The sequence below is a fragment of the Cynoglossus semilaevis genome, chromosome 6 (assembly GCF_000523025.1).
Source record: "Cynoglossus semilaevis isolate Cse_v1.0 chromosome 6, Cse_v1.0, whole genome shotgun sequence".
Taxonomy (NCBI): Eukaryota; Metazoa; Chordata; class Actinopteri; order Pleuronectiformes; family Cynoglossidae; genus Cynoglossus; species Cynoglossus semilaevis.
The window spans coordinates 5,741,364-5,751,445 of record NC_024312.1 but is presented as its reverse complement, the minus strand read 5'-3'; the positions used below and the strand labels follow the sequence as shown (position 1 = coordinate 5,751,445).

Sequence of the window (10,082 nt, the reverse complement as noted above, 5' to 3'; positions counted from 1 at the left end):
GGAGTTTAAAACATAAAATATTCACTTTTTAAATAAAGGTTTCTGTCAAAATGTTAACTTTTCATGTCATTTTTGGTCAAAAACTGGTAAACTTGCGACTGGTTTTTCTAAAATTATTTTTCAAAATGTATCTTTTCTTGCATGTTTCTCATAAAATTAGGGAATTTGGAGAACATTTTTAGAATTTCTTTTGTAAAAAATGTTTTGTCAAAATGTGAACTTTTCATTTCATTTTTGGTCAAAAACTAAAATATTTTGACGAAAATATTTGCAAAATTATTTATCAAAATGTCATCTTTTCCTGCATGTTTCTCATAAAATTAGGGCATTTGGAGAACATTTTTAGAACTTTTTTTGTATAAAATGTTTTGTCAAAATGTGAACTTTTCATGTCATTTTTGGTCAAAAACTAAAAAAATTTGACGAAAATGTTTGTCAAAATATTTTTCAAAATTTTATACTTTCCTGCATATTTGTCATCCAAACAGTGCATTTAGAGAATGTTTTTAGACATTTGTATTAAATTTTGTAAAAATCTGAACTTCATATTTAAAATGTAAAATGTTTGCCTTTGCCTAAGAAAATACTTTTTTCTAAAAAAAAAAACAAAACTCAAAATGCTCTAATTTGATGAGAAATTTGGTTTTTCAAACTTTTTAATGAAATTTTTTACCTTAGGACTAACCTGAAATGCGAAACTAGAATTTTGAAAAAAAAATCCAAAACATTTTTTCTAAAAAAATCTCAAAATGCTCTAATTTGAAGACGACATGCAGAAAAGGTATAATTTTGAAATGTTGTTTTTCAAACATTTTAATGACAATTCTTCACCTTCGAAGCAACTCGGCATGTGAAACATAATGTTCTAATTTAATGAGAAACACACAGAAAAGATACAACATTTTTTTAAATCATATGAAACTTTTACAATTTATAAATTTTATAAAACATTAGTAGTAAAATTATGACTTCCTGAGTTGAAGTGTATAGGAAATTAGACTGACTGTTCATCTTCTTTCCGATGAGCATATCTGGGGTTTGACTGAACTATGAAGCGGGTCAGGAACCTTTCCTTAGACAAAATCCAATTATTAAGATCTAGTTTATGTTCAATAGATTCAATGGAATCCTAGTAAAAAGTCATACTAGTTTTTTAGTATCTCAAAGCTTTATAGCTTTGAGATACTTAAAAAAAAGTGAACTGTGTCACTGTATTTAAACAAGGACACAAACTACCTTGACGTACAGTATTTCGTGGGAAGAGGCTGAGGACCAGTTTTTATAACTGTGATTTTTTTATTAGAATATTGAACTGTCGTTTTCATACATTAGCTATTTGAAGCTTCACATGCAAACAAACAGGATACATGCACACAGCAGCATATATTTATACTTGTGCTAATATGAAAACCTAAATATTATATTTGCCACTGTGCCCCCCTTAATAACAGAAACAGAACATAGGATATTTTAAGCATGTGTCATGACTTACTGGGCTTAATGTTAAGGTGACCACCTTCAAACTGGCAAAATACGGGATTAGTAGCAGGTTTGAGTGGGACAATGATGCACGGCCGCAATCATTTAAAGCCAAGTAACATGCACGTCTCTCGCCTTTTACCCCCACAAAACAAACAAAACTCTATAGCACCCAAGACATCTTAATTCTTCTTAACATAAAAAAGCAGATACGGTACAACAAAATATGACCTGACGTAAAATTAAACTTTCAATGGTGTACAGAAAAAATACTTCACACATGTTTTCTGTTGTGTACTCGTGTGGTTGTAGTGAGACTCACGTGCATCGTGACGTTTCCCCATCAGATTCACGACCATGCCCGACAGAAAAGTCGTTTTAACACCAATTGCACAATGCTGGTTCGGAATCTCCACACAGCCAAAGGGTGGCGTCTTCTTTTTGTTGGCACACTACACCTGGGCGCCTGCACGGTATCAAAACTGCGCGCTCCACAATTTCAGACGCTGTGTGTGTGAATGCTGCGAGTCAGCAGTTTGATTGACAGACCACTCAGCCTGCTAGCTGCCGCCTTATCCACAAAGTGACCTATCATTGCTATAGACTGCACATAAACAAATAGTTTATTTTCAACTAAGTAATGAATCAAAAAAGTGGGACAAAATCTTCAATTTCCTTGACGCGGGACAAAGGCTAAAACAGCTGTGCTAAAACGAGACAGGTGGTAAACCTACTTTAATGTCCATGTGCACCAGAGATGTGATCTTTGAGTTCCGATGGGGTAACTGAACCGCCTGTCGTTTTCTGCAATGATGTCGGACGGTGTGCCTCCTAGTTCTGTATGACCATGTGGTCATCCACCGCCCATGCTGAGTAGTATCGCACCACATGGGGACGTTGTTCCAGGACGGCATGGGCGTACACCTCCCTCAGGGCGTTCTGTCTGTGAATGAGAAAAAGATTGTTTCAATTATGTCAGCTCTGTGTTTCAGGGACTAGAGAGAGTGCATATATATACTGTATATGCAACATTACAAACGTAAAACAGCATATAACATTACTTTTAAAAGTTTTAGTTAGCTTTTCAGCTATTTAAAGAGCAGAAGTAACAATTAATCTCTTTTTGTAATGTTACTCATTAGCTTACTCACTTATCCAGCCAAAGGTTCCTTTAACACCTAATGGTGTAGATGCAGCCGTCGAGCCTCTTCACACTCTAGAACACAGCACCAATTCTCCACAGCCGATCTTTTCCAGTTCCAGGAACACAGAGTTGTACCGTGGTTGGTGACATACCAAAAAATTCACTTTTTTCTAAATTTTAAGTAAAAAGCCCAGTTTTAGAATGCTTAAGGCAGTTTTTGGGAAACTTATTTTTGAAGACTTATTCACATTTTAAAGCAAATTAGAGCATGTTGATCCACTTTTAGAAAACCTGTGTTTTTGAAGAATTTTTACTCTTAAAACATGTTAAAATGCAAGTTCATTCTACAAAAGCTTTTCCTGTTAAATAATTTGTAGTGAACTTAAAACTTAGAACTTAAAGATCACTACATTTTGTGATGTCAGAAATTGACCAAAACCACTATAATCACTTTACTGCCTGTACACAAATTTTGGTTCAATGCTTTCTAATTGGTTACTGACCATTGACAGGTGCAAAATATTAGGAAACAAACAGCTGAATGACTCATTCTTATCTTTGCTGCTTTTGTTGTTGATATTTGTGTAATATCCTACTTTTAGTAAAAAAAAAAAAAAAAAAAACTTCATAAAATACAGCTTCTTTTGCTTTTTTCACCAAAACAAGTTTCATAAAAAATAAACATATGAATGAGAAAATTTATTAAAACATACAGTATGTACAACAAAGATGTTAGATTTCACAAAAACTGTTGAAAACTCCTACTACGTTAACGAAAGATGTGAAGAAAAAAAAGGAGAAAAATGAGAATCTAAAAAGAATGATTGTTCTAATGCTACAGGGCAGGGTTGGCAGCACCAATCAACAGGCAAAAACCAAAACATGGCTCTATTCTATCAGCAGAGATAATGATTCAATGGTTACTGGTACTTTAAACGTGAAGTATTTTTGGTTAAATAAAAAAAAAATCTTTATCCCATTAACAGAAAGACATTACACCACGGAAGAGGAAGGTGATGAACTCCTGCTACCTAGAAGATAAATCAGCCAATGACCTTTAGTGATCCAACCTGAAAAAGTCCAAACCCTGATACGTACAAACATCAATAGCAGCAGGTTTTTTTTTGTTCTCTTTCTTTCTCAAAAACAAATGTGTCTTGTTCCACATTTTGCCTACAAAGTGCTCATAATAAACAAACTGTCAGTTCGCAGACCCTCTGATACCCAGCATCAGGCGTTTGACAGGCAGTAAGGTGCACAAGGCGGCAGCAAGTACATTCACACTGAAGAGAGCTTCACTGCAGCTTTGATCTGCTGCCAATGGGCTTCGGCTTTGTCGAGAGGGAAGTGCAAAGTAGAGACATGCAGACACTGACATCTACGCAGGAATGAATTCCAGGAATGACAGATAACAAAAGCTACGCAACTACCTTTGTGGAATGAGAGTCAAGTTCTTCGGCAAAAAGAGGCCGATTTTCTTTTCGAGATGAGTTCAAGTTCAGTTTGACAACAGTCTTTAACGGATGTTTTGCTGAACAATGACTCACAGGCCATGGCTACAGACCAGGTTACTGTTAGGTTCCATCAGGAGATTTCCTGTTAGAGTTTAAGTTTTAGTAGATGGTCAGACTAACCGACCGGTTCATCTTTTTCCCGATGAGTCGGGTGGATCTGGGGTTTGACTGAACTGTAGAACGGGTCAGGACCCTGTCCTTTGACAACACCTTCTCCTCAGCTGCAGCCCGGGCCAACTGAGCTTTCTTCAGCTCCCTGCAGAAGACAAAACAATTTAGGTAAATCATAATTAACTTGTGGCGTAGCTGTAGTAAACCTCAATCCAAATGACAAGTGTCTAAAACCACCACGACAAGAGAACAAAAGAGAAAGAAAAAAAGAGATCAGACTTACTTTTGTAGCAGAGCATTCTTAAACTTCTCAGCATTGAGTTCAAGTCGCAGCTGATCTGCACTCATCCTGGCAGCAGTGAGGAGAACTGGATGTTTGATGAGGTCTGACGCTGATGGTCTTTTGCTTGGATCTGGGTGAATCATGAGCTAAAACAAGACAAACAATAAATTACCAATGATGTTAACAAATAAAATTAATTTAGATTCTGACCAAATGTAGTTTCCTAACAGGAGATATCAAGGCTAGACATGTAATGATGTTCAGTACAAATATCAAATTGTTATTTATTTGTTTTCAACCCAATGCCACTAAAAAACAATGTCTTTACAGCATTAAGATACTTTACTGAGAAAAAAACAAATATGAACCTCACAGTATTTTATGAGCACACAGACTACACACAATTAATGTAAATGCAACATTTAACAGTTTCAAATCTGGTATGAATAACAACAGAATTTGACTCTGCCCTTCTATCTACTTTAAAAACTTGCAGTATTGTATTGAACCTCACCTTGAGGAGACCTAGGAATTCCAGCGAAAGGACTTGAGGGATACTTGGGAGTTTTCCTTGACGTATTTCGTGCCATTTCTCTCCATTTGTGGGAAGAGGCTCAGCACCAGCGGCACTGACTATGGTCAGAGCCAGAGCGAAGATGTCCGCCTTTGTTAGGTCACTGTAATTCTAGAAGATGAAAGAACAAGAGGATGTCAGAGAACTGTTGTATAGTTTTAAGTTAAAAAAAAGTGCTGAAACATTTCTACAAACCTCTTGTAAAACTTCATTAGCCAAATATCTGCTGTCCCCCTCCTCCACTTGTGGATTATTCACTCTGGTCACATGACCTAAATCACCTGGTGTTAAAAAAATAAAAGCACAAACATTAAGTATAAATAAATAAAAAATAAACAGACATAAAATAGACATAGCTTAGGTAAAGAAGAATTTAAAAAAGAACTGTGGAGGATGTTTACCAATTTTGTAGACCACACTGGTCGTCGGTCCTTCATCTTCACATTCATCACAGCTCGTCACAGATTTACGAGAAATGAAAATATTGCCTGCAAACGATATGCACACCAACATTAGTCATGTACACATATCTGACCTTTGTCTTTACTTTGTTTCCCTGCAGCACACAAACAACTTCTAAAGTTCACAAATCTCCTGTCACAGTTTTTATAACTATGGTTTTTTTATTACAATATTGAAATGTCACTTTCATACAGTTGATATTAGAAGCTCCACATGCAAACAAACAGGAGACGTGCACACAGCAGCATATATTTATACTTGTGCTAATATGAAAACTTAATATTATTAATAATATTAATAATATTATTAATATTATATTTGCCACCCTTTAATAACAGAAACAAAACATAGGATAATTTAATTTTTTTATAAGTCATGACTTACTGGGCTTAATGTCCATGTGCACAAGAGATGTGGAATGGATGTACTTCAGCCCTTGTGCCACTTGGAGCAGCAGATCTTTGAGCTCTAGTTCGGAGGGGTAACTGAGCCGCCTGTCGTTTTCTGCAATGATGTCGGACAGTGTGCCTCCGTTGCAGTACTCGTTTTGTATGAGCATGTGGTCATCCTCCGCCCATGCTGAGTAGTATCGCACCACATGGGGACGTTGTTCCAGGACGGCATGGGCGTACACCTCCCTCAGGGCGTTCTGTCTGTGAATGAGAAAAAGATTGTTTCAATTATGTCAGCTCTGTGTTTCAGGGACTAGAGAGAGTGCATATATTTATATATGTTTTGTATGGTTATATATATAAAACCATACAATATATCATACAAATGTAAAACAGCAGATGACATTACTTTTAAAGTTTTAGTGAGCCAATTCAGCTATTAAAGAGCAGAATTAACTATTTTTTGTAATGTTAATCATTTAACTTACTCATCCACTGATCCAGCCAAAGGTTTCTTTGACCTCTTAATGGCATAGATGCAGCCGTCGAGCCTCTTCACACACTTGAAAACAGCACCAAACTCTCCACAGCCGATCTTTTCCAGTTCCAGGAACTCTGAGGTGTACCGTGACATCATGTTGCTTTCCATCATGGTGATTCTCTAGAAGAAGCCATTCAACCATGATATAATTGAACATAATATACACTGAGGTTTTACATGGTAAAATATAATCATAATAATTATAGTGATTAGATGACTACGGTTGGTCAGGGTGGATGCTACAACAATAACTTTTAAGTTCTACTCACACCAAGTAGAACTTAAAACATCAATGACTACTTGAACACTAATGTTACACTAAACATATTAAAAAAACACAGATGTTGATTAATTCACTTTATTGTACTAATACATTTTATAATAAATGAAAAAAAGTAGTACTTCGAATATTTTACCTTTGAAGGTGGCAGAAATGCATAGTCTCCTTCACCATCACTGGCCTCCATGTCTTCTCCACAAGAGCTGAAAGATCAAACGCAGTTTATTAGCATTCTGTACAGCAGGGGGCAGCACCGGGCTCCTCACAGGCACATGGCAGATTTCACCATCAGGTAACCATGAGGTCTTGATTCCCAGCCAAAACTCAAGTTCCTACTCAACGGCTTTAACGAACTAGGCCATTATAACAATGGGTTTTTGCTATAAGCTGTTAAACACTGCCATTAAAGTTATTAGTCCAACTGCTGCCTCATTTTTGTAAGACCAAAGATCAAGTTATGAAACAACAGCTGCTACTCTTAGTAGGACATGTGACCACAACATTATCTGCAGCATCTCCTCTTTCATAAAAGTACAGTACAAGTGCATCTAAAGACAAAGGTGTTCCTAATAAGACAACAGGACACAACATTTGGTCAACTTACTCATCCCAGTGTGCCCTCTTCCTATTGTTCCTCTGCTGTGTGACTGACTGGATGAGGATGGAGTCGGGGGTGAAGGGGTTAAAGTTGACCACAGGGGTCTGTTGCCTCCTGCTGCTGTTTGCGATTGACTTTGCTGTGGGTTCTACATTCTTGAAGAGAGCAACTCTCCTAGTGGAAGACCCAGTGCCAGTCCTGGCTCTGGACAGCAGACTCTGTGGAAGACAGATTTAGTGCCGTGTTAATTTAGACATATGGCAAACAAATGTCACAAACAGGACTTTAGGTTGATTTCAGTTATTTAGTGTACATATTTTACTTTTGAAAAAAGTTTAGTGTTTTCACAGTTAAACACTGCTGCAAAAAGTGAACTACAAACTTTCAGTTTCTGTACATTTTATTACGTGGCCATTATGATAAATGCTGTTATTTTATCAATTGGCTTAACCTAATCAATCAACCACTGACTTCAAGGGAATAGTCTAAATAAATTCATTAAGTCAATAAATACTGAATATTATATTTTCCATTCTGAATATTAAGGGTAACAACGAGTTGTGAACAAAAATAATGCCGTGTAATTCAGAAAGCCAGTAAGTAAAACGAGAACATGTCCAGACATAAAATCCTAGGTCAACACAAAGACTACAGTGAGAATTATGCAACAAGTATAGTCAGTCATAAAGTAGGTCACTAGGTCGATAACTGACACAGCAATTTAAAAAGTTTGAGGTGTGCAGTTAGAGTAGACCTGCACAACATCAATTCAAGATCAACATCAACAAGAATTTCAAACAATATCTACAACATGCAGAAGGTTATTAACGGATATTTTCATTCCAATATCTACAACATGCAGAAGGTTATTTTCATTCAAAAACGTACGGCAAAGCACTGTTCGCCAGTGGGTCTGTTACTACTGGTCGTGGTCAACGAACTGTATTTAACTGATGACTAACAGTTTTGAGTACGTCGTTTTAGTTGTAGCCTATGCAGTTTACACTTAATTCGAAGACGTGTGGAAATATCACATCTGGGACATTAGGTAGACTTATAAATGTTTTTATACAAAATGTTTTTTTTTCCCATACGATTTGTCGATTGTTCTACTATGTTAGATTAAAGTAAGATGTAAACATTCAATGTTAGATAACTTGACTAAAAGTTGAATTAAGATGATAAATCAGATGCATGTTCTTGATATTATTAAGTTTAAGACAATAATAAACCAACGAACCTTTGGTGTGTGTGGTGTGTCAAAGAGCCGCAGTTTTCTGAAGGTCTTGTGTGGAGGAGTATCTGGACAATCTGGGATCGGGGAGCTGGATCCCTCCCCGTCGTCCTGGACGTAAGATGGCTCGGGTGAACCGCCGTAAAGCCTAGAAGATTTTCTTGGTGATGGTGAACAATTGGCAGAAACTACCCTGCCGAGGGACCGGGGGTAAGATGGAGAACCAAAGCCTTCCTCGTCCCACAACTCCACTTCGTCTTCCTCGACCGAGCGATTCAGAGGGCTGCTGTCTAGGCGCTTGTCGTCCGAGTCCCGTCGCCTTGGCATGGGTGAATCAATCTCCGTGAAGCCGGATTCTCCCCCGGTACTGTTGTTTACGTCCTCAATGGGATCGTCCTCTCCGTCGCTGGACGCGAAGAGTAGTTTCTGACGAATCAGCGGCATCTTTGGTGAAGGAGATCCTCGTCGATGGCGACTGTATGTCGACATTTTCCTGATTTAAACCCCAGCGACGTCGACGATCGAATCACGCGCTGTGGATTCCCACTATAACCGCAGCAGTGAAAGCTATCAGATAGAAAAGAGAAAAATAAACTTCCAATACCTTACAATAAGGTACCGCCAAACAAAAACAAGGCAAAAAAGCCAACAAGTCCGTTAACTTCCAGGTGGTAAAGTTTAGGTCCACACGCCCACCAACCGCTGAATAATGGCAGAGAAGTTTGACTGAGTTCGCCGACAGATTACGTTTACAGTCGACGTTAAAATTGAATACTACTCGGTCAAGTCGAGTATCACTATGCGTCACTGCCTTCTTGGTAAAAGTAAAGTCGACAATGAGTCACGTCTTTCCGAAATAAAAGCTATGTTTACACTTAAGTTTGAAAGAGTCGAGCACTCTTCTTCTTCTTCCTATCACGCGCGTGGCAATAGCCTTCCCGCGACCGTTGGTCATGTGGTTTGTAGCAGCCAATCGAAGCGCAGTGTGAAAGTTTAAAAGAGGGGCGTTCACGAGAGCAACAAGAACGAATGACGTCACTCGTGGCTCAGAAACAATATGGCGCGAAGACGGCATGAGTCGGGCTGACAATTTAACTTCAGGACAATAAGTCAATTACAAACGCGTTACCGATCACAAGCAGTCACAAAACAGGGGTCAGAGCCTAAAAGAGACCGCGCCTCCCAGAGTTTGAGCTCAGATTTAAGCAACATTCCTATTGATTACAAATTCAGAATTAGGGTTCTGGCTTTTGGATTTTAAAATGGCAGTTGAGATACGTGGTATCCCTTATGTTTTTAAGTCAGGACCGAATTGTGAGACTGATGTTAAAAAATTGATAAGTCAGAATTATTCCTACTGTCTCAGAATTCACCTCTCTTCCTTAGACTTATATTTTGTTTAAAATAAACTTTTATAGACAAAATCTAATTTTAAATCAAAATAAATTTAGTTTGTTTTAAATTTAGTAA

The 10,082-nt window shown here is 37.6% G+C and overlaps 1 protein-coding gene across 1 annotated transcript; it reads right to left on the bottom strand.

The window, feature by feature from the left end:
* Window positions 1-3,309: 3,309 nt before the first annotated feature.
* wee1 (WEE1 G2 checkpoint kinase) lies at window positions 3,310-10,012 on the bottom strand. The gene is made up of 10 exons (XM_008311536.3): window positions 8,619-10,012; window positions 7,385-7,596; window positions 6,917-6,983; window positions 6,448-6,620; window positions 5,952-6,220; window positions 5,507-5,593; window positions 5,301-5,386; window positions 5,046-5,216; window positions 4,532-4,677; window positions 3,310-4,393 (listed from the first exon to the last, which is right to left on the bottom strand). Exons 1-10 carry the CDS (start codon window positions 9,099-9,101, stop codon window positions 4,237-4,239), a joined length of 1,851 nt encoding a protein of 616 aa, XP_008309758.1. The 5' UTR covers window positions 9,102-10,012; the 3' UTR covers window positions 3,310-4,236.
* Window positions 10,013-10,082: the final 70 nt, after the last annotated feature.

What these genes read in the sequence shown, in the direction of transcription:
- wee1 (XM_008311536.3), bottom strand. Translation starts at nt 9,101, where the DNA reads ATGTCGACATACAGTCGCCATCGACGAGGATCTCCTTCACCAAAGATG. An exon ending in ACACACCACACACACCAAAG is followed by an intron (nt 7,597 to 8,618) that starts GTTCGTTGGTTT and finishes TGTCTTCCACAG; the next exon opens with AGTCTGCTGTCCAGAGCCAG. An exon ending in CTAATGAAGTTTTACAAGAG is followed by an intron (nt 5,217 to 5,300) that starts GTTTGTAGAAAT and finishes TTCATCTTCTAG; the next exon opens with AATTACAGTGACCTAACAAA.